This window comes from Phyllopteryx taeniolatus, chromosome 7 (assembly GCF_024500385.1).
Source record: "Phyllopteryx taeniolatus isolate TA_2022b chromosome 7, UOR_Ptae_1.2, whole genome shotgun sequence".
Taxonomy (NCBI): Eukaryota; Metazoa; Chordata; class Actinopteri; order Syngnathiformes; family Syngnathidae; genus Phyllopteryx; species Phyllopteryx taeniolatus.
In genome coordinates, this window is record NC_084508.1 from 27419460 (window position 1) to 27445986 (window position 26527).

Below are 26527 nucleotides of genomic sequence, written 5' to 3' on the forward strand. Positions count from 1 at the left end.
TCCTGCCTCCTCCCACATTATCCTCCAGCTCCCTTGTGAAAATGTTGCTAGCTATAGAAAATGGATGAGTGACAATATGCTAACTGTGTGGCTAATCCATAAAGACCAGAAACAGTGACCAGAAGGCCATGGTTTGAGACTTGGTCTGCACTAAAGAGAAAGACCGATGGACAAGGCAAAATGATGAATGCTTGTATACTAATCCGCATACTTCGTCTTAACAATAGCTTTTGAGAACCTAGTCAATAGCCTTGTCAATATTGGCAACCTTTGTATGCATGTATGTATGTACAGTATGTATGTATCCTTTGGTTAATATCACCATAAATTGGTTTTCTAAAAGGTGGGGGAGAGATTTGTTCAACATGACAAAATAAATAAATGTGGCCGCATAGTTTCAGTTGTCCAACAGCCAAAAAGATTATTATTTTTTTTTTTACTTAGCATTTGAGGTGTGATCACCACATAATCCGAACATGAAGGAATGTCTGTTATTCGGACTATAAATAGTTGCACAGAACTTTTGTTTGTGTTTTTGTGTTGTTTCTCATACACTGTGAGACATTACACCATGAGCCAGAATCCAATACAAAACAATTAATATAATACTTGTTCATGGTTTACAGTGCTGATACTTTGCGTTAAAGTTCAATACAAGACCTGGACCTCTCACTTTAATCAATAGGTTTCAGATAATATTCATGCAGTATTAGATAGATAGGCATCACAGACCTCAAGTTGATCTACGGATTAGATCATTTCTAATAATGGATGGTTTTTCCTTTTGCTCATGATGCCTTGGTAGACTTAGATCAACCATTAGAGCTGCGCTTTATCGAGCAAATGCCTTTCTCTTCCGAGCGTACACAAAACAAACGGTAGAACAATAACCACTGCATCGTCACTTGGGTTTCTCTGTACGCACCAATACGCCATCCTACATCAGGCTAGTGTGTGTTTGCATGAAGCCACCAGCAAGTGCATGTCTGTGTGTGTGTGATGGTGCATGTGTGACTCTACTTTATTACAGCTTGCGGTTTTAAAAGCGTGGCAGTGACATCACATGAAAAGTAAGGTGGGGGGGCTATAAAGGCTGAAGTCCGGCATCAACCATCCTGTGTTGAAGTGGACAGGTGAGGAGGACAGGGTCACATGGTTGAGGAAATATTTGGTATGTGTTGATATTGTATTTAATTTGAAAAGCTACATGTTTAGATAATAGAGCAACTCTGCAATATATTACTAGCTTGTATTTTCTTTTCTTTTTTACCTTGTTCCTTGTTGCGCATAACATTGAACCTTTTCTGTTTTTGAAGGTTCTTCCACCTAACAAATTTCAATTAGTGAGTTGTAAGACTACAACAATGTGCTCTGGGAGCTTCGCTAAGTGTTTGGGGATCAGTCTGATGCCCCTGGCAATTGTGTGTGTGCTGTGCAACATCCTTCTCTTCTTTCCTGGTGGGAACACTGTGGAAAGTGAAAAGATCACAGAGGAGGTGTGGTACGTTGGAGGAATTTTTGGCTCTGGAGTTTTGGTAAGTGTGTTTTATTTATGATGAATCATTGATGCCAATCTGCTTGCAATATAATTAATTCAGAGGCATTACACTTCAGGGGGTGGGGGGACAAACAAAAAAACAGCCGCACCAGTGTGTTTACAGACAAACATCAGCTTTGTCATGCAGCTCTTAAATTATGACTGGCCAAACTTGGACATTTCAGCCCACTTCTAACTTGAGAAAACACCTTGCGGTAAGTTGCAGATGTTTCTTTTTTTTGTTTTGGCAGTGGATATGGCATCATTAGCACTATTCTTATAGTGTCGCAAACGCACACACAATCACTAAGTCTGATCAGCAAACAGCTTCTTCATGAAATCATTTAAGTGAATAAAGCAATTAATGTTTCTGTCGGGCCCAATGCATGTGTTGTTGGTTTTTGGGCAGTTAAAGATTGAAATGGAGGCAGGTGTCGACTCCCATATATTATTATTTTTTCATTTTATTTGATACTCATGCTCTGGGCGGCACGTTGGACGACTGGTTAGCACATCTGCTTCACAGTTCTGAGGACTGGGGCTCAAATCCCAGCCCCACCTGTTCTCCCCGTGCCTGCGTGGGGTTTTTCCGGGTACTCCGGTTTCTTCCCACCAGTGACGTGCGGTGAGGTTCATGATTGGTGAGGCACTGACTACGTCACGTGACTGAAGCTCAACTCAACACTGCCACATGCTGGTTGTGGCACCGTACATACCAGACTCCACTGTGCACTTTTTGTGGCTTTTCTGGTCCATAAGAAAGACTCAATGTCACACAGTTTCATTAAATATATTCGACAGTCTGTTAAACGTCAGTAAGTGCAGTACATGTGTGATAAAACGTATATTATTGGCGATGTAATGAGGAAACACCAATGTCTCTTGTGTGAAGCCACGGACCAATCACAGCCTGTCTGAATGGATGTGTGCGTGGTCTCTTGAAGCATCATGCGAGCGGGGACTCAACATGACACGTAGCTCCTATGGATTTGAACAGGAAATATGAAAATTCAGCTATTTTGATGATGAAATCATTGAAATTATTGGATTGAAAAAGAAAATCAATGTAAAGCACGAACCATAGAACTAAAATTGAACAATTTAATGTAATCATAAGGTTGTTGTTTTTTTTAATATATATTAACATACAGTGGAAAGGAAAGACCACCAGGGGGCAGTGCGGCTCTGCCTCACTTGCCTACTCTGACAGCATGTCACCACATCCCAAAAACATGCATGGTAGGTTGATTGAAGACTCTAAATTGCCCGTAGGTGTGAATGTGAGTGTGAATGGTTGTTTGTTTCTATGTGCCCTGCGATTGGCTGATGACCTTTTCAGGGTGTACCCTGCCTCTCGCCCGACGATAGCTGGGATAGGCTGCAGCATGCCCGCAATCCTAGTGAGGATAAGCAGTACAGAAAATGGATGGATGGATGGCATTACCCTTCTCGATAGTATTTTGTACCGATGGCTTTTTTCCCCCTGCAGCAGTCTTCATCACCAATAAACACATAATTCTCCATATTGAAGAGTTTTCATTTTTATTTTTATTTTAACCTGGTGATCCAGTTTTATTTTGACTTATGGAGTTGTAGAACTGATGTATTATAACTTACTACTGTCTGTCTTTTGTGTGTGTTTAATTCTTTGATGTGTTTATCATGAAAATACATATTTCAGTCTTCTCTTTCAGTCATTACGGTTTATTTTATGCATTACTTGTGTATTGTACAAACACTCCGTTTACACTTGAGTATTGTACAAACACTCCGTTTATCATGGTGAATGTACCTGTATGTTTGCTTGCGTGCGTGCGTGCGTGCGTGCGTGCGTGCGTGTGCGTGTGCGTGTGTGTGTGTGTGTGTGTGTATTAAAAATTCTATATCTAGAAGATTACTAACTACTAGTGAATTGTAAAAAAATAATAATAATAAATGTTTTTACTGATGGCAGATGATCTTCCCAGCCGTGGTCTTCCTGGGTCTGAAGAACAACGACTGTTGCGGTTGCTGTGGCAATGAAAGCTGTGGAAGGAGATTTGCGGTGAGGTGTTTCATGTTTCCGGTTCCATCCATAGAAATATTTGAAGAAGTGTCTCTGAAAAGACAACAGATTGTCTAAAAGACTGCAAAGCAGTGATTTTCAGAATTTCACGCAGGGCTTCACAAGGTTTTTTTCCCCATCTCATTAGACCCAAATTATACATTTCTCTCCTCTTCATAATCCACATCTACAACAATCACTGCCATATAAAAACAGCAAAAACTCTAAGATCGAATATAGTTCGCTCAGGGATGTTGGGCAACCTCAGATTTGTTCTTATTCTATTTGTATTATGTTACAGTATAATCAGACATACCACTGAAAATACTTTGATTAACTTTAAAGACAATACTTTAAGTACTGTAACAGTTTAACATTATATGAAATAGACAGATACATGAAATAGAATAAAATCTAAACATCTATTTTCAACACTAGGTAATATGATAAGATGAACCAAAATTAAATAAAACTACTCCTACCTGCAGGTAGAAATGGGTGTCACATGACTCTCAAGAAGATCAAATTTAAAAAATTATTTATTTGTTTTAGTATAGTTTTTATTCCATTTTAATGGATTTTCATTGAACATATTTTTTACATTTCATTTAGGTCCTTTCCCCCCTCATTATTTTATTGATTGATTGATTGATTGATTTAGTTTAGTTTAATGACTGTAAAGAGATTCCATTACAAGTAACTGCGCAATCCTTAATTTTCACTTCCCTCTCCTTTTAGATGCTGAGTTCCATACTGTTTGCGGCTGTGGGTCTTGTAGGAGCTGGTTACTCCGTCATAGTTTCAGCTGTTGCCATAAACCACGGACCCGAATGTCTGGCTGAAGTAAACAGCACATTTGTGTGGATGTATCCCTTCACCAATGGGTACGAAGTTGCTATATGTAGGCCTATATGGCGACTAGTTATTTATCATGTACATATAGTTATTTAACCTCAGAATTCAGATATATAATATAATGAATGTTACAACGCATACTTGTATGATCAATACATACTGTGAATTTCCAAGTTAATGTTCATTCACAGAAAGTTTTTATGCAGATGCTTCTACTTTGATCTGTTGAGATTCTTCTATTCATTAACTACTTACCTCCACCACACCAGAAGAGATGTAATTTTATCCGAATTTAGCTTGTGCAAAAATGTGATGATCTGGATAAAAGTGCCTATAGCCAATCTATATTCTTGTACAGAAGAATTCTCAGCATTTGAGTCGTGGTGGCAGCAACAAAATCATAACGGTACCGTTCCCTCTCTGTTTTAGTAATATTTTGTCCCTGGCTGAGGTCTGTCCTCTAATGGGTGACATTCTCTTTCCATGTGGTCACTATAGCGTTGTCAAAACAAGACAAAACAAAACAAACGAAAACAAAACAAAACAAAACAAAACAAAACAAAACAAAACAAAACAAAACAAAACAAAACAAAACAAAACAAAACAAAACAAAACAAAACAAAACAAAACAAAACAAAACAAAACAAAACAAAACAAAAACAAAACAAAACAAAACAAAACAAAACATTTAACACTGACTTAAGACTAACTGTATGTCAGGAAGTAGCATGTAAATCATTTCTTCTTTTTCATTCTCCCCATCTGCAGTGACTACCTGACTGATTCAACCATATGGTCAAAATGTATCGAGCCCACTGGTGTGGTGTCATGGCATCTCTCCCTGTTCTCTGTTCTGCTGGTCATGGGTTTATTGCAGATGGTGCTGTGTGCTGTGCAGGTGCTAAACGGGCTACTGGGAGCTCTGTGTGGGGACTGCTGTGGCTGCTGTGGCGGGGTTAGTATGTTTTCCCAGTTTGTGGACTGGGCTTTTAGGAAACATCTCTAGAGAACTTTAATCATGTTTCTCTTTCAGAATGATGGCGCTGTGTGAACAGGACTTGTGGCTGAGCTCAACGTTTGGCAGCATTTTCCTTTGTATTTATTTTACTTGTAGAGAGTAGGTTTTGACAAAAGGAGCTACTTAATTACAGTGTAATGTATATTCCTCAACAACACTGTTGAAATGACAGCGCCCAGACTTAGAAAATTTAAACGGCTGCAAATTCATTTTCTATATATTTTTTTGATTTTTAATTGCTTATTTGCAATGCATTGGTACAATTTAAATGTAATAAATATGTTGTTGAAACAATGGAAAATAAATAATATTTTCAGATGCATGAATCTCCCAGCCACAATCACAACCAGGCAGTGATTACTGGAGGAAACTTTATAAGACTGTCCCCTTGTGTGCTCTTTTATTGTTGTTTCACTTGTGAGTGTTTTACATCCAATGGCAAACAATTAGTTGTGTCAAAGCACCTATAACTGCTTTCAATAAAATATTTTACCTCACGTTGGTTCATATTCAAATAAAAAAATATCAGTGATTCAGTGCCGTTACTCCCTTCTTTGTTTTTTTAATAAATACCTCTTTTACATGGACAATAAAAGTAATTAGCACGGTTATCAATGCAATTGGCAGAATAGTTTCATCCAGCTCTTATATTGAATCTAATTATCTATATATTATGTTAATGGTTTGTCAGTGCACATCGGCCTAATATTGAATTGCTATTGTATAAACTGTTGCGAAACTATGTGACAGTTTACATTTTTTGGTATTAGTTTAACTTGAGATGTATTTTTGATGGGGGAAACGTTGTAGATCACACATTTAAATATTTAAAATCAGTAAGCTGCCAAAGCTGTTTAATGGAAATAAAACTACTACTACTAAATAGGAATGTTTCTTTCCTTAAAAAAAATCTGGATACACCAACTAGCTTAGCTCTTAGTTTTTACTTTGATTCCTACTTAGGTAAATATCGTAGTTGGCGTTCATTTTTGTTCGCTGTTGGTGGGAACATTGTTTTCGACAACTTGTTTGACACGGATGATTTTGACGTCGGAGCTATTTGTGTCCGCTACTGTGGGTCACCGAAAGCTGAGAAACTACACGCTTAGTGGTTGTCATAATATGACGTTTTGGAGCTCATTCAGAGGTAATTTTCCATTTTCTAATTCATCACTACTGTTTAACTTTGCAATGACCAATATAAAACGGTTAAATCGTTTAGAAAACGCAGGGTATTTGATAATATCGAGTTGTTTAAAATCTGTAGATGTTTTTATAAGCTATATATTTATATCCAATGAATAATTGGAAAATGAGAATATTTGAATATTTTTATGATGTATGTAAAATACTTGTCAGATGCATCCTAATTTTAATTTATTTACTAACTTTTAATAAACGTCTTTATTTTTTTATTTCGAGATACTCAAAAAAAATGTTTTTCATATGTGAGCTATACTGTGCATATTTGTGTGTATAACCTAATCGGTGATCTTTTTAAATCTTTCTTTAGATGCTCTCTGTTGTATTTAAAAGAAAAAGCACTGTAGCTGCCCAGAAGGTAATACAACGTGTGGTGTCATATCTTTGTTTATTTTACTCATGAGTATAACACTCATGTAAGTAAAATTTTGACGTCCATATCTTTTCTCAGTTATTGCACTTGGCACGACACCCACCAAAATGTTGGCCATCGTCACTTCTCAGAGTAACTAATAGTGGATCAGACCCTCAACTGGTCAGCTGGGCATCCTTGGCCAGGCCGTCAACAGAATGGCCTCAAGTTTCCTGGGAAAAGTATTCTCCTGCCCTCCTTGCTTGCATGGGGAGTGGCCTCTTCCCGAGGACCCCATTTAATTTGGCTTTTACAGCGAGGAATCAATATTTCCATTCTTCTGTCATAAGGCTAAAGAAGCGACTACAGCCCGAACCTCCTCCCAGAGAGCTGGACCTGCTGCGCTATGACATGAAGGACTTGTGGAAGAGTCCCAAACCAGCTCTGTGGTTGGGGTTTGCCGGACTGATCCCCTTTGTTGCCCCCCCTCTCTTCATGGGCGTGACTGAAAGCTACCTTCCCGAGTTTGCCTACGCTCAGGTGGCCTACGCCGCCTCCATCGTTTCCTTCCTGGGCGGAGCTCGTTGGGGGTTCGCCCTCCCTGATAGCAGCCCGGCTAAACCTGACTGGATTAACCTGAGCAACAGTGTGATTCCTTCACTCTTAGCCTGGGTTACCATGCTAATGGCCGACAGCATTGTTCCTGCAGCAACCATGGTTATCATGGCATTGGGAATCTCACTTCACTATGATCTGTCACTGCTGCCCACTTACCCCAGCTGGTTTAAAGCCCTGCGTGCCGTCTTGACCATGGTGGCATTTTTTTCCCTAGTTGGTACACTCATCGCACATGGAATTTACCCAGAGAAGAATTTTTTTTCAGAGTGAGAAAACATGCAGAGATTATAGACAGTCTTGTTGCATTCATGACAGCGTTCACGATAGATGTTTTGCAGAAAGAGGATTGCTGTCATTGTTTTATTTTGAGTGAACACGGAAATTACATTAAAAATGGTTTGAGATGGTTTTGGATGATGACAAATTAATTGCTTAGATATATGGTGTATTTGAAATAATTTATTCATCCATCTTCCGTTCCGCTTATCCTCACTAGGCTCACGGGCAAGCTGAGCCCATCCCAGCTAACATCGGGCGAGAGGCGGGGTACACCCTGAACTGGTTGTCAGCCAATCGCAGGGCACATTTGAAATTAAATCAATCAAATTAATAAATCAACTATTATGATACAATATGAAACAAAATCACAGCGCTTGCAGAGTTTTCGATTAACATGTTTGAGGTCAGAGCAAATTGATATTGCACAGGTCCAACCATATTTTTGTGGTCCCCGGAGAAGAAAAGGGACCTTCCTTACACCATTCCCACAAAGTTGAATGCATAACATTGTCCAAAATGTCCTAATAAGATTTAAGATTCAGGGGGAACTTGGGAATCCAACCCAAATCCACACTTTAATTATATTGTGTATTTATCATATCCGCATACAGTTTACAACTTGGCAAATATAGTCAAGTGTTATGTCTTCAAAGGCTGGATAAGACAACTTGGAAGCAGTGACACTGGTGAGGTAAAGTACATTATGTAAGGCGCCGTCTGGAATAATCACTGCTTAAAGCTTTTGGGCTCAAGTGCACCCAGTGACAAAAATCAGCTTCAGTGAAACCTTTTCAGTATTAATTCATAATCATGTTCAATTTATGGGTTCTGTGGTGACACAATGTCAATATTACAACATTCGGTACATCTGCGCAGATTAATCAGATCCAGGAGAAGCGCAATGATCAATTCTGTAACTTGTATCGGTCAATTTTTATTAGATTGAACCAAACAGTCAGGTCCACAAGGTGTGTACATGAACAGAACGGAACATGGTGTGACTTTTTATGATTTTGATTTAACCACCCTAAAACTATATGCAATTAAAGTGTAGACTAGAAGTTTCGCTAAAATATAACATTTTGGATTGACAGAATTTTTATGTAGAATAGATTACTGAGACAACTCCGTCTCAAAATCATTTGTTGTACGTATGACCCTAGTTTTTAATACTTGGATGACACTACCACTGATTTGATTTTCTACCCTGGTGATGCTTTGCTCAGCCTTCACAATTTTTTTTTTTTTTGTGGGCTTATGTGAGCTTTGCACTTTCCTTTTTAGACTCGGTGCTCAACAAACAGCTCCACCCCAAGTTGTTATGGTAACTAAAGCTTAGCTTGCCGTTGGACCCACAGTTGTGAGGGCAGGGGGAGGGGGGAGTGGCTTGTTTAAATGAGACTGACCCCTTTTGATGAAAGCATGTCACAGACATCTTATTAAGACCACGGGGTCAGTTTCAAATTGTGGATAAAAATGCACAATGCAGTATTACTCCTTTAATTAAATATAAAGTACACTTCAATCACGATCATTTCAAATGGATATTAATGGATAAAAGGCAAAATGATAACTGTTACTGTCTAAATATTTCTGGACCTACTGTATAGGTCCATCTTTCCACTGTCTTGATGCAATGTGGTATAATGCAAAATACAACTACAATAATGGATATATCGTTAAATAAATCACTCTTCTCATCAAAATTAAGATCACTATCTTTGAAAAAGGCAACTTAGTTCTCCATAAATTGTGTGTATCTTATTAAATGTCAGCTAAGTATATAGACCTAAGTTATCCTGGTAGTACAGATCCCAATTTCCTTCTAAATGTTTACACACACCTGTACTTACTCAAGACAGGTAATTACAATACATTGAAATGACCACACGTTTGTACTGAAATGTTTTTATCAATGTAAACACAAACATCGAATTCATCACATAACGGAGAGAAAGGCAAACGTGTAGAAAAAAAAAAAACCTAAGGCACATGACTCAATTATTTTCAAAGGAGCCCTCATAAAAGATGACAACACACAGTGAATAACAAATGTGTACAATTTAAAAAAAGAGGCTTGAATCTTAGGGTAAACAACATACTGTATATTTCAATTATTACATCTTAATGAAAGCTGACCTGTGCCTTGAGACTAATAATGGGCTAGAAATGTTTGCCAAAATGAACGGATTTCTTAAAGGGAAATCATACTCATTCTAATCTTTGAAGGCCCATGTGTGAATAGGTTCTTGAAACCCACAGACTGTATAAAAAGAGGTGGGAATAGTTTTCAGAATGAAAGTGAAGTGCTTTAAGCCTGCATCGTTTTAGTAGCCATAGAGAAGCAGCACTATTTCAGTCAATTAATTCCAAGGCCATCATTTAATTTACTCTTCAAATGGTTGTACATCTGTAATTAGAATATTGTCTCAAATGTTTCAAGTCAATGTAACTGAAAATTTTGTAAAGGTCTGCCTCATTTAGTAGCCTCCATATGATGAATCAAACATTCAGACAACTGCTGAACTGCCTTGCTAAAAAAAACTTCAGTTTCTCAGCTAAATAATTTAACTTTCTGTGTTGAAGTGCAATCATTTATTTTAAAATGTACATAATGGCTTTATTGTATATTAATTTTCACTTATTTAATTATGTATTGTATGTGTCCCCTTATTTTCTGAAGTTTCATGGTAAGCACACGTTCCTCTGGTGTTCGTGACGATAAATCAATTGAAAATACTGTATATGAATTTAGTGGATACAAAATCTTTGCGTTGGGGTTAGCATGTGTGCCTCACAGTTCTGAAGGGTTCGAATCTTGACTCCAGGCTTCCTGTGTGGAGTTTGCTTATACTCTTATCAGAAACATGCACGTTACAGTGGATCCCCGTATCCTTGCGGTTCGGCACCCGCGGATTCACCTATTCGCTGTTTTGTTCCCCCAATTTCTTACCAATTTTTTTTTAAAATCTTTCCCCCCAATTTAAACAAGAAACGTTTTTTTTTTTGTTTGTTTTTTTAAGAGAGACCAACACCAAAACGCTTATGGACGGTTTATCCCTGCTTGTTAAAGAATTTTTAAAAACAAAAACATTTTTTCTTTCAATGCAATTATAATAAGCGTCACATCTCTTTGTTGTTGTTGTTGTTGTTCAATTTTAGTGAATATAAATCAACTGTTAATCAACTATGAATTTTGTAAATATAAAATGACATTTTTAAACCAAAAGTGTATTGTCAGTAACAGCTGCACTATAGAAAGGATGCCATTTCAAGATTATATAGTGTTGGCTACGTCACCTCAGTTTACACAGTCTATTTTTGCATTTTATAGTTTCCCAGTTTGTTTGAAGACAGACATGAAAATGACAGCAGGCTACATGTTTGTCCTACTTCTGTATACCCAAGCCTGACCGCATATATTCATACACCACATAGCTGATGCTGACGGCTGGCAGCACCTTCATGAAATTGGGCAAGATGCCACGGTAAAGTCCAAAGAATCCTTCTTTCTCGAGAATCTTCTTCACCATCTGCTTCATGTGCAATTGCTCCGCACCCTCGAGAGAAGCTGAGAGGAATAGAGATCATCAGAATCAGAATCATCTACTTTTATCTCATGCAATCTACTTATTCATTTAAGACCACTTTGAAAGATATGCTTTATCATTTCTAATCTGACTGAATAGTGAATGGTATTTTGATGTTTGAACCTTGCGCCTGCATCCTGGTGCGGACCAGAGCCAAGGGGTAGCTGGCCAGCTGGCCACAAGTACTAGAGATGGTACCACAGCCCAGCAGCACCAGCACACCCGGGTTGGCTGTGTCTTTGGCATAGCGGGACAACCACAAGTTCTTCAAGCTCTAGTGATGATTAAAAAGGTGCGTGTGAAAATAACGCAGACAAGCATCATGATATTTAAAGAAAACATGGGCTGGTATGATGGCTCACCTCATAAACAGCCAGGTCTATCCCAGCATATGGAATGATTCCTAGAATATTAGGAACATAGCCCTTGTAGAATGCCTTAACGCCTTCCTTTTTCAGGATTTTCTTGGCACAGTCAAACATTCCCGAGTATTGCCCTGTCTTCCTCAGGGTTAGCCTGGTCTTCATCACCTATATCGACAAAAGACAAAAGAAAGACACCTTTATTATCCATGTATACATGATCTATACCAAATTATTTTGTGACTGTGAACAAACACAGCAAAGTAGAGACTGTGGAGTATAACACGGCAGGATCCAGAGATAAGGTACAGAAACATGGCAAGCTAATTTTGGCATGCTCTGTTGCCTCAAAAGTTACAACAATGAGGCAATGACAGCAATTCTAGACCAGCAGTGGTTTATATCACTGGTATGAATATGTCATTGTTACATTTTTGATAAACTATTAAGAAACTAGTATTTTCTGTTCTGTTAGTCCAGCAGCAGCACATGCAAATAGATTGTTCCCATCACTTAGATTAACATGAAAGGAAGAAAGTCAGAAAAAAGAAAAAAAAATCACTACTGTTTTGTTAGACCACTGTCAAATCCTGTTTTAACATCAAACAAAATCATACCTAGAGTATACCACTAACAATAGCTCATTTGTATTCAAATGCACAGACACATAATTGGTAGATTGGTATTATTATGAGAACATTGGAGAATAACTGGTACGTGTGTTTAAGAGCGCACCTCCATGGGGTAGATGGCTGTTTGCGCTGTTGCTCCAGCAAGCGATCCTGCAATGAACCTCTCATGTGTCTTGATCTTCCCTGGTTCGCTGGACAGCATCTTCTTATACTAGTGAGACAGAGAATTAGACAGTGAAAGGAAACTTCAACAAAATAAAAACCTGAAAAACAAAGAAAGTTGGGAAAAATAGACAAGCAGAGAGAGAAATAAATTCCACAAGAAAGAAATACCACAGAACAACACATCGTTAGTGCCCCAAATTCTTACAAAAAGGGTCTATGTTCTTTGTCCAACAGCCATGTGTCCAAGTTTGATACACCCCCCCACCTCTTTCATCTTGGTCTTGTGGATGGCCGGGTTTAAAATTTAGAATCAGAGGAGCTGCTTCCTAGGGAAAGTATCCACATTCCAGTAGCGGTAGCGGTGTCCTCCTTAAGAACATAACCCATCTCCAGCACGAAGTGATCGAACAGTGTTTGTCTTGACAGAGCATCCAACTTGAGAAGGAACAAATATTGGTCAGAGACAGCCTTAGCAGAACACAGAACACCGGTGTCCGTCCATGGCAGACCCACGATGTGCAGAAGCTTCTGCTCCACCTGGAATCAGAAGGCTAAGAGGCGTGATGCGATGTCAATGAAATGAGACGCAGCTGCGAGTGTGGGATGCAGTTTTTTAGCCGGAAGAAGTTAACAACCTCCTTCTGGATCCTCTTGATCAGGATGTTGACAATTAGGATGAAAGCTGAGGTAGCATCCATTTACCACTTGTGTAGACAATTTAGAATCTTCAGTTAATCTAAGAATTAGGTTTGTGGCAAAACTCATGTAGGCAAGGGAAGAACATACAAACTCAGCTGCTGCTGAGGTAATAAGTCTTTTCCGTTTGCTTTGCCTGGTGGAAACGGTTTCTGTGGCACCCTCCCAATATTTGTTTCAGTAATCTTTTGAACCAAAAAGGGGGGAGGGTGTCAAAAGGTGTCAACTGGTAGGTTCAGGAAGGAACTGTAGTCTGAAATGTCACCCATCAAGGAAATCTGATCATATACTACTTTTTGCAAAGTTGACACTTTTGAGAAATTCTTCAGCATCACTTTTTTTTTTTTCCTCGCTACGGTCTGTACATCACAATTCTGCTTGTGTGGCAATGCCGAACAGAGAAAATTGCTCCAAGAACAACAATCACTACTCTTACAAACACTCAAACCCAATTGGAAAAACTATAAATTGATTAATTAATTACCTTCTCATAGGCTGTGAATTTAATGGCAGTCTCTGGGGCAATCTTCAGGACATTAATGCCATTTCCTCGCCATAAAGACGCCAAGCCTCCTTCTTTCAACATTTGCTTGAAACCACTGACCAAGTTGATTTGGTTGCTCTTGGAAGCGTGGACCTGTAAATTAAGAGTCACTGTGAATATTCATGCCGGGTGTGAAAAGATTACCTGAAAATAAAATGAATCCCAAGTTTGAACAACAAACGTGTAGGCACACCTGCATGAAGACCTTCATTCTGTCCAGTGGGGCAGTACCTGTACGGGACACTGCCCCTGCCATGGCCCCCGCAGACAGCTGCTTCCACCACAAACCTGTGGTCTTCTCCTCTTCTGTAAACTCATCTGGGATGGTGAGGCTGTCACCAATGTCCAACACCTGGACACAATACAATTGCGTAAATAATTGAATTACAAAAACATATAATTTCCCTTTTTTAACGCAATAAGCAAACTTGATCATGGAAACTCAGACAGTACATTTAAAGTGAAATATTTGATACACATTTCAGTTATAAGGGGACAAATTAACACGTTACTGTGGCGATAAAAATGTACTTACAACTACAAACTGGAATTCTCTTCATAAAGGTGCTCTTAAGACAGGCTGTCACTTTTTTTTTTTTTTTTTAAATATACATTGAGCAACCACAACAATACAAACTCCAGGCCTGTCAATACAGGAGCTGTGTATGAATTACATCATTCTACAAAGAGAATAATGCTTGACATTGTCAGAGGGCCGTTCATTTAACAGTTTATCATTGTGGTTGGAGTTTACAGAGGTGTCGACTTTCCCTAGTTGTGCACGTTTCTAATATGTTGACGCCCTCATGTGGATAAATGACGGAAGCAAAATGAGGGATCCAAAATAAGACAAACATCTCTCAGTATGATGCAACACATACAACACTGCAAACTGTAACCACAATAAATCATAAAAATATTGTTAAATTAATGCACCTCCAACTGCATCTTCCACATTTAATAAATATTAAATATCCCTTAAAGTCCGTAAGGATATATAAAATTAAAGCCGGAACACAAAATACTTGCACCTTCAATCGTCTTTAAGAGGATCTATTTACTGACTCCTAATTGTTGATATTATTTTTATTATTACTGTGAGAGTCACTTTCCCTGGATGTTTGCAGTCCATGTTTTTAAAACAAGGTTGCATATTTTATGTGTTTCACTTAATTGTAATGTTTCAAAACCCCTGTCACTAACAACTTCAACAGGACTAGCAAAATATCTCCAAAAAGCCTTAACTTCATCTGAAAAAAGTTGCATAACTTTAAGAAAACTTCAGCTAAATGAGTCAACCTTGCGGCGGTCCAAGATTACTTCATTTTAATTAAGGAAATGACAAAGAATCCACATTCAGATTTCCGTCTGATCACACGGCAATGTGGTTTATGTTGTTAATGAACAAGTTTTTCTTGCACAAAGGACCTAAAAATCAAGGAAATGTGAATGAACACATTATTTATGCAATATTCAGTGCAAATTAGGAGTACCACCAACCACTTTAATAAATGGTATATACACATACCAGGAAGACCACAGTACCCTCTGTATGCTTTTATAAATTTACTTCCAATTTCCATGCCAAGTCATAGAAAGCTCTAGCAAGGCAGGTCAAAACACAAAGACAAGTGTGTCAAGTTCAAGAACCTACCATATCCACCTCCACCTCATAAATGGTCCCGTCATCATCAAAGTCTAGAAAAAAATGGTTCCTCTGTTGTGGCTGCTGCTGCTGCTGAGGCTGCAGCAGAGCCATTGTCATTCCAAATGTTATAATACACTACCGAGCCACAGTCCCTTCAAAAACTGGTCTGGATCCTTCACACTACTAAATTTAGGATCCTGGTCAGATAAAGTGCTTCCGAAAGAGAGGAATACCAATTCTCTTGCATGAATAGTGAAGGTGATTGCATGCTGTCGCGTCTGATGATGCCCCCAACTCTGCTTCAGTTTCAACACAATCACCTCTTGGCCTGTCCCAATCTAGACTCACTTCATCTCTGTTGTTCTGTCCCAATCCAATTGAGAACCTAATCCCTCAAGTCAGACTTAAATTAGCTTACCTCTGCCAAATTTAGCAACCACGCTGTTATTTAAAGTTGTGCCATTGAGTAGTGGCAGCCAAACTGAGCGCTAAGCCATTGACTAGAATTGGCTACGTTTCAGGCATGCAACAGAGAAGTCAAGAGCTATTTATTAATATCCAAAAACCCAAATTATTTTTCTGAGGGGTTTCAAATACTGTGTTCTTAATTTGAAAAGCGATTCTTGAGCCCTGTTGTTTTACTTATGAATGTTAGAACAATAACATACCCTAACCCCTGACTTGACCATTTTGAAATAATGCCAAATGTTTGCAATTCCACCATATTCATTCCATATCTGAGCATGTCTGCTATAATTTTGGAATGTGTTGCTGCGCGGCTCTTGTTTGACAATAATGTAGTCACAGTGCTTAGTTTCCCATGTAATTCCCAACTAAATTTCTTGCGAGAAGACCTCTTCTCTGAGAATGAGACTCTAGTCATATTCTGGTTATTGAAAACAAATTCAGGATTATACGACAATACATTAGATATTTAAGACTTTATATTATATTTCGCGATTTAAAGAGCACTGAATTAAGACGTGACTGTTTTACATTTTTTGGGCAAAATAAAATACATTACTAGTTCTTTGGGTGTGTAGACATCGTCATCAAGCTGGAATTGTGACTGGTGACAAGCTTCCGTCATACCGTAGTGTGTTTCCAATATCGGACAATCTCCTCAAGGTTGGTAGCTGTGGTTAATAGGAAATGCTCCCTCCATTCATTCCAGTCCACAGTCATGGTCCCATCTCCATCAATACTGTACAAAAAGACAGAAACGATCGAGACTTACAGCTATAGTATGTAACGTTTGGCGACCCCCAAGCTCGAATTCCGCATTACAACAAAAAAACAGAGCGTTTCGATATGATGTAGGCAATGCAGGGTATGCCCCTTAAATGTGATTCTACAGCAATTTTACTATGTTTTGAAGGACATGCATCATTTGCAGTGCGTCACCAACTGGGCCAGCATGGGAAATGCTACAGCTCCCTGCGACCCTGAACTGATAATTGGTACAAAAAAATGAAGGGATTCATGTCTTTCATGCCTGGCTTTGAGGTTCCTTGTACGACACGGCATGAGTGCCAGAACCTGTTTGCCATCAGCACTCATTATGGAAGGTAGGCATGCCAGGAAGTAGGTACTTACATGATCTAGTAGGAAAAGTTTGGAAAGTGATATCATACCATTAAACCAGACATGTCAAGCTCCCGGCCCGCAGGCCACTTCCGGCCCACGCAGCAATTTCGTCCGGTCCGCAGGATAAATTTGAAGTCAGCATGACATTTACCCACACAACGGCATCAGCCAAACATTCCAACATTCCATGAGGAGCGTCTTCTTCTTTGTATGAACTATAGAGTACTCAGTGTTGGGGGTGTGATTTTACGAGAGTTGGTCAATCAGGTGTAACCAGTGACATTTTTCTGCTCGCTGTCAACCCCCCAAAGGGGATCGATTCCACGCCGGCACTGTCTTGCATTGGGAGATGAGAACGCTGACCACTGAGCTCAAAGCTTAGTGAAGTTTCTTAATGTACTGTACATCCGCAAAGCCAAGCTTGCTCCCGTTGTACGGATATCAGTTACAAAAGAGCCACATGGCTACTTATGCACCGTGCATTTTAAGTACTTAAGTACGAGTAATTGTTACTGCTAATTTTAGAAGCTCTTTTTGTTGTCGATTGAATGAAGACGCCTTGCCAAAGAACTCGCGGTTGTGTCTATAATTGATATCGTCGGTTCTTCTTTGGCTTTTATTCTTTCGTTTTTCTTTCTTCTTCGGGGTCAGCCGATTGTAGGCATTGATACTGGGAACCAATTTTTTTCAATTTGAACGATTCCAAGAGTACCGGAATTTTAGCCTCGGTTCCAATAAGCCTAACTGTACTTAACACTATCATGATTTTGAAGTTGAAATGCTGTTTCTAACACCAACCAGATCTAAAACCATCTTTGTAGTCAGTTAATTTCCCAGTCAAATTAGTCATACCAGTCCCTTAGTTAAAAAAGCCTCAGCATAAAAATCATTCTTTAAAAGTAATTTATTTACACTACAGATCTCTGGAGCCCAATTCCAATATAATATATATATATATATATATATATATATATATATATATATATATATATATATATATATATATATATATATACATATATAATGTCGAATTGTTTTTATTGTCTATTTATGTCTACATTTCAAGTGGCACATATCTGATATGACTGCGTTTACATTCTCGGAACACATGGAACAACCAACATTTGCAGATGCCCAAATTGTATGTAACTAACGACACAAACATTAACACCAGGCTGTAAGAACAGGGAAGTAAACAATAATACAAATTGTAAATAATACAAATATTAAACATTCAACATACAGGTACCATTGAGTTGGCCTGGCCTGATCTTCCTGACATTGATTTAAATGAGGGTAACCTTCACATTACTCCACTGGCCGCAGTTTAATAATCAACACACTTCTAAATAGACCATATTTCATTTTCTCAAATGTGTGTTCAGACAAGGCAATCATGTGATCGCCAAAGCTTCGCTCTTTTTGCAGCGCCCCGTGCGGACACAGAATCTTTGTGTCAACTACAGCTAGTATCCCAGCAGGCCGTCAATGATATTGCAGCAGGTCACTTTTAACGCAAATGGAATTCAAGTCTCTCTCTCTCTCTCTCTCTCTCTCTCTCTCTCTCTCTCTCTCAGAGAAGAGGAAGATTGCAGTGCAAAAACGGCAACTTTCAACCATTAAAACATGCACTCGCGCAAGTTGCGACAAGATTAAATTTCTAATCGCACAAGCTGAAAAAATGGTCACGTATGCGACCAATTTGGTCACAGTCTCGAGCCCTGCAAAGGTGGATGAGGAGTAGCTAAGCATGCAACACCCAATTCTGATCTGAGCATATGCGATTCCAGCATATTTTTTTCAATTTACACTTCCATGACACTATCTGAATTGTGCTACTTGAGAGCAGAATTGTGACATTTGAACCATGTCCACCATCACTGAGATTAATTGGGAGCACTAAAAAAATACCTCTGAAGGATCTTCTCTGCTTCCTTTTTGCCGATGTCCAGCCCAAGATCTGCAAGGGACTGCTTGATCTCCATGAAGTCTATTTGACCTGTTCAAAAGAAAAACAAACACAAATAATAAATATACAACCCCAATTCCAATGAAGTTGGGATGTTGTGTTAAACATAAATAAAAACAGAATACAATAATTTGCAAATCATGTTCAACCTATATTTAATTGAATACACTACAAAGACAAGATGTGTAATGTTCAAACTGATAAATTTATTGTTTTTAGCAAATAATCATTAACTTAGAATTTGATGGCTGCAACACGTTCCAAAAAAGCTGGGTTGTTTCTCAATGTACAATTGCAAGGACTTGAGGGATTTCATCATCTACGGTCCATAATATCATCAAAAGGTTCAGAGAATCTGGAGAAATCACTGCATGTAAGCGGCAAGGCCGAAAACCAACATTGAATGCCCGTGACCTTCGATCCCTCAGGCGGCACTGCATCAAAAACCGACATCAATGTGTAAAGGATTTCAACACATGGGCTCAGGAACACTTCATAAAACCAATGTCAGTAAATACAGTTCGGCGCAACATCCGTAAGTGACACTTGAAACTCTACTATGCAAAGCAAAAGCCATTTATCAACAACACCCAGAAACGCCGCCGGCTTCTCTGGGCCCGAGCTCATCTAAGATGAACTGATGCAAAGTGGAAAAGTGTTCTGTGATCCGACGAGTCCACATTTCAAATTGTTTTTGGAAATTGTGGACGTCGTGTCCTCCGGGCCAAAGAGGAAAAGAACTATCCGGACTGTTATGGACGCAAAGTTCAAAATGCGGTATCTGTAATGGTATGGGGCTGTGTTAGTGCCAATGGCATGGGTAACTTACACATCAGTGAAGGCCCCATTACTGAAAAGTACATACAGGTTTTGGAGAAACATGTGCTGTCATCCAAGCAACGTCTTTTTCATGGACGCTCCTACTTATTTCAGCAAGACAATGCCATACCACATTCTCCACGTGTTACAACAGCGTGGCTTCGTAGTAAAAGAGTGCGGGTAATCGACTGGGCTGCCTGCAGTCCAGACCAGTCTCCCATTGAAAATGTGTGGCCCATTATGAAGCGTAAAATACGACAACAGAGACCCCGGACTGTTTAACAGCTGAAGCTGTACATCAAGCAAGAATGGGAAAGAATTCCACCTGCAAAGCTTCAACAATTAGTGTCCTCAGTTCGCAAATGTTTATTGAATGTTGTTAAAAGAAAAGGTGATGTAACGCAGTGGTAAACATGACCCTGTCCCAGCTTTTTTGGAATGTGTTGCAGCCATAGAATTCTAAGTTAATGATTATTTGCTAAAAACAATAACGTTTATCGGTTTGAACATTAAATATCTTGTATATCTTGTAGTGTATTCAATTAAATATAGGTTTAACATGATTTGCAAATCATTGTATTCTGTTTTAATTTATGTTTAACACAACGTCCCAACATCATTGGAATTGGGGTTGTAATTAAAAAAATAAATCCACCACCCAAATCATGGCATTTTTACTGACCCATGATAATCCCTGTTTGAAAACATTTACTTTACCATCATTGTTTTTGTCTAAGCTCTTGAAGGTCAGCTGTAACTTCTTCTCGTGTTCCTTCAGGTACTTGGAGAACTCGTTGAAGTCGAGCCCTTCATCTTGGTTCTGGTCTCCAGATGAAACAATTTTCTAAAGGAAACAGAAACTATTGTTGGAATAGGGCAGTACCGGTATTTATCGATTAGGTTTCAGTGTCATTGAACATGCTGACAAAACTTCAACTCCCCAAAAAAAACATCAAACACTGTTAAACTAAAAATAGATGATTTACTACAGCCTAAGATTGAAAATTACTCTAAATCTCAATCTCAAAGATACATCAACATATGATATCGATAGGATTGGGCATCCTTTGAATTCCTGTCCCGATACCGGTTCCTCATTTCAATTCCAGTTCCAAACAATTCTCGGTTCAGATTCTTTTAAGATTTGGCAAAAAGGTTTGCATGGTTTAAATAAAGGATGACCAAATTATGAACATCCATTTTCTTAGCAGCCCGCAATACAGACTAAAATGAACATTTGACTCTGGGTTCTTTATAGCCAGTATCAATATCAAACCTACGAACTAAAAGGCAACGTGTGTGGAACTAACCCAATTGACTTGATATTCATTAATTTAATGTTTCAGCTAAAGGTTAAATATAGCATTGTTAAAATAGTTATTTGGGACTGTTTTATCACATCAAATAGTTTGTATGTGCAAGCTTTAACTTGACTTCCTGTTTTACGCGTGCAGCCTCAGACGCTACACATTGGGAAAAACCCCTTTGCACAATATAATCTTCTTCCAAGTGTTGCACTGAGTCGACTGGTCATTCATTTTAACAAAGTTAAGACACACTTTTGTTCGCCGCCGCTGCGGTTGGGCACAAGCACAGCATCGTGCGCCTTCTTCTTCTTTGGTTTATGCCGCTTCTTCGTTGCTTTTCGCCACTTCTTCTTCGAGGCTGGAGGACTAGGCATCGAAACTGGGAGCCGAAATTTTTTAATTTGAACGGTTCCGGGAGAACCGTAATGTTAGTCCCGGTTCCAATCGGGTCTCAATTCTCGATGCCCATCCCGAGTGCCTACTGCCTACATAGCTTTAGATTATTAAACTCATTGTTTAGGTATTTCTAATACAGTTCCCCTTCCCAGTCAGGAAAGCACGGTGGAACATGTTGTTAGTTCTGCCTCAGAGTCAAAAGTTTTAGTCTTGGCTCATATTTTCCGCTATGTCCGTTATGGTTCCATAATTTAATTGAAAACTCAATGAACCCATAAAAATGGCCCTGGGAACAAAGAAAGAGTTGATCTCTGGATAAGTTGACGCTCAAAGGAAACTTGTGATCAAAACTTGCATGATTAGGAAACAAAGGCCTCAGCAAAAAGACATAAGACACACACTCCTCCATATAGCTGAGCAAAGTTAGCTTGTGTCTGTGCCCAGAACATTCCAATATCTGTCAAATTCCTAAATCCAGTGCTAGCATGTTGTGCTTTGGTATAAAGACCACACAATGAAACAATTGCAAGACTACATTTGCTGTCGTTCGAGAATTTAAATATCCCTTTCACTAAAACAATGTAACAACCATTACAACCACGGGGGTAAATGCCTTCATGTATTCTGTCAGTGGTGCTGCATTTCGACATATGCCCTGCGATCGACTGGCAAGCAGTCCAGTGTGTACCCCTCAGCTGACCTGTGACCCTAATAAGGACAAGTGGTGTAGAAAATGGATGGATCATGCAACCCATACAGCTCACATTGAATGCAGTCTGACTAATGTATTGGTAATAACATGCATCCAGAAGTAGTGGATACCATTATAGTCCCAGCCTCTTAATGGTAAAATTTGATGTTTTTTAAGATTCAATTATCTCAGGCTTGAGACCTTGAGATGCATTTTTAATTTGATCCTCTTATTTGAGGTTGTCTTTGTTTACGTCCTGACATATTGAGGAACACAAACGGAATACGTCGTCACGTCCGCAGCACAAGAAGGCATGCTCAGTGACCACCATACTTACTTTTAACAATTGGATTGTTTATATTTATGGCATGGAAGTCTTTTTCATAGAAATACCCAGTTAGTTCGATAATACTGCGCATTCGGACTTTTGTGAAAACTCCGTGTGGCACAGTGTGTGGCCAACTGTTTAACACGTCTGCCTCACAGTTATGAGGTTATGAGGAGTTTGCATGTTCTCCCTGTGCTTTCATAGAGTTTCTTCAGGTACTCTACAGCTTCCTATCACATTCCAAAGACATGCCTGTTAGGTTAATTAAAGACTGAATTGTACATAGGTGTGAATGGTTGTCCATATATTCCCTGCGACTGGTTGGAGAGCATGAACTCAGCTCTGTGAACAGAAAATGCTTGCAATAGCTCAACAATACTATTTATTGTATATGAGAATTTGAGCAAGAATCATCTGTGTCAACTTTGGAGGTCGACACAGATGATTTGCTTTCGCGGGCCACATAAAATGAGTTGGCGGGCCAGAGTTGGCCCCCGGGCCTTGCGGTTCCGAATGGCATGCAATGAACAAATTAGTTACGACAGTGGCATAAGAATAGGTCTTCACTTGGCATAAGTTAATTAGTATTTTTCATTTGACTATTGACTATATAATATTCTTTTATTGCATACCACTGTAGTTGAGTAGGTTAGGAAGAGACTTGCGTACAAGTCAGCGTAGGAACTCTATCAGTACATGTACACTCTGCAAGAGAACAGGACATTTGTCCTTCTTCTAAGAGATTACAGAGACAGTACGTGGGTGGGCACTCGTTTTCATTGCGTCCAGACAATATCGAATGACAGCGACTGCAGCCAAGGCCGTTACTCAACAGTATTTCATATTGTGCAGCGTTTATGGCAGGTTATTGGTTACCCGAGCCGCTCCTTTCCGGGTCCGGATGCCCATTGCAGCCAGGCCTGCCTTCAGTTCCGACACATCCACTTTCCCATCCTTGTTCGTGTCGAGTTTGGCGAACAGCTCCTCGTAACTTTTGGAAGCATCCGATGCGCACCGGCAGTCCGTAAAAAACAGATTTCGAACCATTTGGTACATGGTGGAAGAAAATGCACTCCTGGGTTCGCCGCTGCTGGTTTCGGCTCCGTGGGATTTCCGCAATGTCGCAGCGAAGAGAACACACGTCGACCGGGGAGACGCTTGAATGAAGTCGATCATCAAATCGCTTTTCTTTGGGAAGGAGCGCGTGTACTTGCATACGAGGTCGCGTGGCTGACTTTGCCTGAGAGACCGCCTCCCTTCTTTTTTTCTTTTTCTTTTCTTTTCTTTTTTTTTTGTGCTCGTCCACGCACATGAGCCAGACACACCCTTCAGCATAAACAACACTGCCGTCTTACTGCTTCGAGGCTTCTTTATATTCAATTAGAAACCCTTCATTGCATTTTTTTAAAATTATTTTTTTATTATTATTATTTTTAATGACTTACTATCGCACTTTGTCATCGACGGCGCCAAAATGTGATAGCAGTACCTAAGTTCTACCGTAGCGTGGCACAAAATGCAATGCACAACTGCTGTTGAGTCCAGCTGTTTTGACTTTGTCTTGAGGGCAGCTGTTGCTCTCACGAACCCACCAAAGAGACACAGGGAAGTGGCCGACTGCTCATATCAAGTTTAGGGACACCAGGCTGCACATCCGTTGAGTCGGTCACATAAAAAATAAAGGCTAAGGCGGCCTTAACGTTCAACTTTTTTTTATTTTTATTTTTTTTAAATGCACACAATATGTACTTGTGCCATTTATATATACAAGCATACTCGTTCCATTGTAGTAGGCTATAGTTTGAGAAATCACAATTTATCTGTAATTTTCTGTACTGGCTGATTGAACATTGTTGATTTTATTGTCTTAATAAAGTTCTGTCTGCCTATATTAGCAAGTTTCATTTAATTTATTTTACATTTGCTGTGTATTGTGCATAGTGGTTTAGGCGTTTTATTTCTATATGTTCTTTATAATTCTTTGCATTGTATATTGTGACGCACAAACTAAACATCAACATTAAAAAAGCGTTTCCTGTCAGGGTTCGCCACAGCGAGCCACTCACGATTCTTTGGCAGTTTTTAGGCCGGATGCCCATCCTGACGTGATATATACGGAAGCATATTGCATTCACTTGGGGGGGAAAAATAACTGCTTTTCTGAGTAATTTCTTGGAGGGCTTTGTTTTTTTCGGATATTTTTTTCTGTTTTTCTGAGTATTTTTTTTGTTTCTCTGTCAAAAAAAGGGGGGGTGGGAATAGTCATAAAACAGGGGCTCAGACATACAAAACTGAGAAAAATAATTAGTCAGAAAAATGGAAACAAATATGCAAAAAAACAAAGCCCTCAAAAACATTACTCAGAAAAACAGGAGTTGTTTTTTTAATCCACGTGAATGCAATACGCTTCCGTAGATATACTACAACTGTATAAAAATATATTTTACAGTAAAGTAAATAACGACCGATCCTGAGTGACACTGACGGGAGGTTCAGTATTCATTTCAAAGTATGTTAGTCCAGTAAGCATTTTATTTTGAAAAATCAATTGGAAGTGCTTTGTGTGCAACTTGTAGGCCGCTGACGAGGGTTCGTGAGCGCTGAGAAGCTTCCCCATCCTCCTCCCACAACACATCACTGTGTCGGTGGCTACCGATGCCCAATGGATGCTCGACGACATTGAACGTCCATCTCAAGACTGCCGAAGCCGTTTATGGATTTAATGATGATGAAAAAGAAGAAATTCAAATTCAAAGTGGATTTTGAGCTGGACGAGCTCTCGTCGGTTCCATTTGTCAATGGGGTCCTCTTCTGTAAAGTCAGACTCTTGGACGGCGGATTCTCCGAGGAGTCTTCTCGGTGAGATGTTTGGCGAAATTCGGCTTGACCCACAGTACTGAATTGACCTGTTATAAGTTACCACCGCAGAATCGTCCCGCTTAGCTCAAACGTTAACGAAACGAACTCGTTCGCCAGTCTCAACCAAACGGTTTCCTCACGACATGCAACCTTAAGCCGTGCGGCTTAAATGTGAGTAAGCGACCGAGATGTCGGTAAGTGTTATGCAAGTGCTATATGGAAGATGCTGGGTCAACCATCTCCTGGCTGCCACACAGCAGCAAAGCTAAACCTAGCCAAAAATTCATGCTCGAATAGTCATTTCATTTTTAAGATAATATGAACAGTGGCCTTTTTCATTATTGCGTATAGGAGATATTCATTCATGTAGACACCATGCCAAACGATATTAAAACCTCATTGGTTTCATTGCTAATATTATTTAGTGAATCCTAACGGTCAATCCCTAAAAGTAATATTATGTTATACAACAACATAAACAAGAAATGCTGACATTTTTTTTATGGTGTGTGATTGCATTGCCATTTACATTATACACGGATTTGGAGAAAGAAAAAAAAACATCCAACTTGTGCAGGACTGATGAACTATGTAGTTGCTATCCAAATTATTACTGTTTCTGACTGAAGTACACAGAAATCTCCAAATTTGAACATGGCTCGCCGTTGATCAGGGGTACACCATGGAGAATTAGACCGTTTCACACTACATGCCACAAGCCGGCTGGTTTCCATGTCGGGGATGATGAATTTTACCCAGGGATTTTCTGCAATGAGGAATGAGGCTGACATTTACATTTAACACCCAACACTTCACTTCTACCAATTGCGTTGAAAGCAATTGTATTGTCTACTTTGCTGCTTCTGCCCTCTTTAGACATCTAATGAACCGGTTGTGTTATGCTGTACACTGTTGCGCAATATCTTGATTTGCTTGTTTCTGTAGGTGAAGGCAGATCAATTAACGAATGTTCAGTTATCGCTCTGATGCGTCAGTTTTGCAGTGTGAATTTGTCTGTGTGAAACAGG

The 26527-nt window shown here is 39.3% G+C and overlaps 4 protein-coding genes across 5 annotated transcripts in view; 3 read left to right on the forward strand and 1 right to left on the reverse strand.

Moving 5' to 3' along the window:
* Window positions 1-1063: 1063 nt before the first annotated feature.
* Window positions 1064-5986, forward strand: tm4sf4 (transmembrane 4 L six family member 4). Its single transcript, XM_061780554.1, has 6 exons — window positions 1064-1171; window positions 1317-1535; window positions 3492-3581; window positions 4320-4465; window positions 5205-5391; window positions 5470-5986. The coding sequence occupies exons 2-6, from the start codon at window positions 1365-1367 to the stop codon at window positions 5485-5487; spliced, it is 612 nt and encodes a 203-aa protein (XP_061636538.1). The 5' UTR covers window positions 1064-1171; window positions 1317-1364; the 3' UTR covers window positions 5488-5986.
* A 477-nt stretch (window positions 5987-6463) lies between these two features.
* On the forward strand, window positions 6464-8041 carry LOC133481003 (transmembrane protein 69-like). The gene is made up of 3 exons (XM_061779842.1): window positions 6464-6601; window positions 6968-7015; window positions 7109-8041. Exons 2-3 carry the CDS (start codon window positions 6968-6970, stop codon window positions 7895-7897), a joined length of 837 nt encoding a protein of 278 aa, XP_061635826.1. The 5' UTR covers window positions 6464-6601; the 3' UTR covers window positions 7898-8041.
* A 1757-nt stretch (window positions 8042-9798) lies between these two features.
* LOC133481002 (mitochondrial adenyl nucleotide antiporter SLC25A24-like) lies at window positions 9799-24360 on the reverse strand. Its single transcript, XM_061779841.1, has 10 exons — window positions 23517-24360; window positions 20636-20762; window positions 19042-19129; window positions 16636-16747; window positions 14089-14247; window positions 13836-13988; window positions 12594-12701; window positions 11859-12026; window positions 11620-11770; window positions 9799-11477 (listed from the first exon to the last, which is right to left on the reverse strand). Exons 1-10 carry the CDS (start codon window positions 23973-23975, stop codon window positions 11296-11298), a joined length of 1707 nt encoding a protein of 568 aa, XP_061635825.1. The 5' UTR covers window positions 23976-24360; the 3' UTR covers window positions 9799-11295.
* Window positions 24361-25228: 868 nt separating this feature from the next.
* Window positions 25229-26527, forward strand: part of LOC133481013 (EEIG family member 2-like) — a 32365-nt gene continuing 31066 nt past the window's right edge. For both annotated transcript variants that reach the window (XM_061779859.1, XM_061779860.1), the window contains exon 1: window positions 25229-25499. In XM_061779859.1, coding sequence (XP_061635843.1) covers window positions 25354-25499 — 146 coding nt within the window. In that variant the 5' untranslated portion in view covers window positions 25229-25353. The remainder of the gene's footprint in view (window positions 25500-26527) is intronic.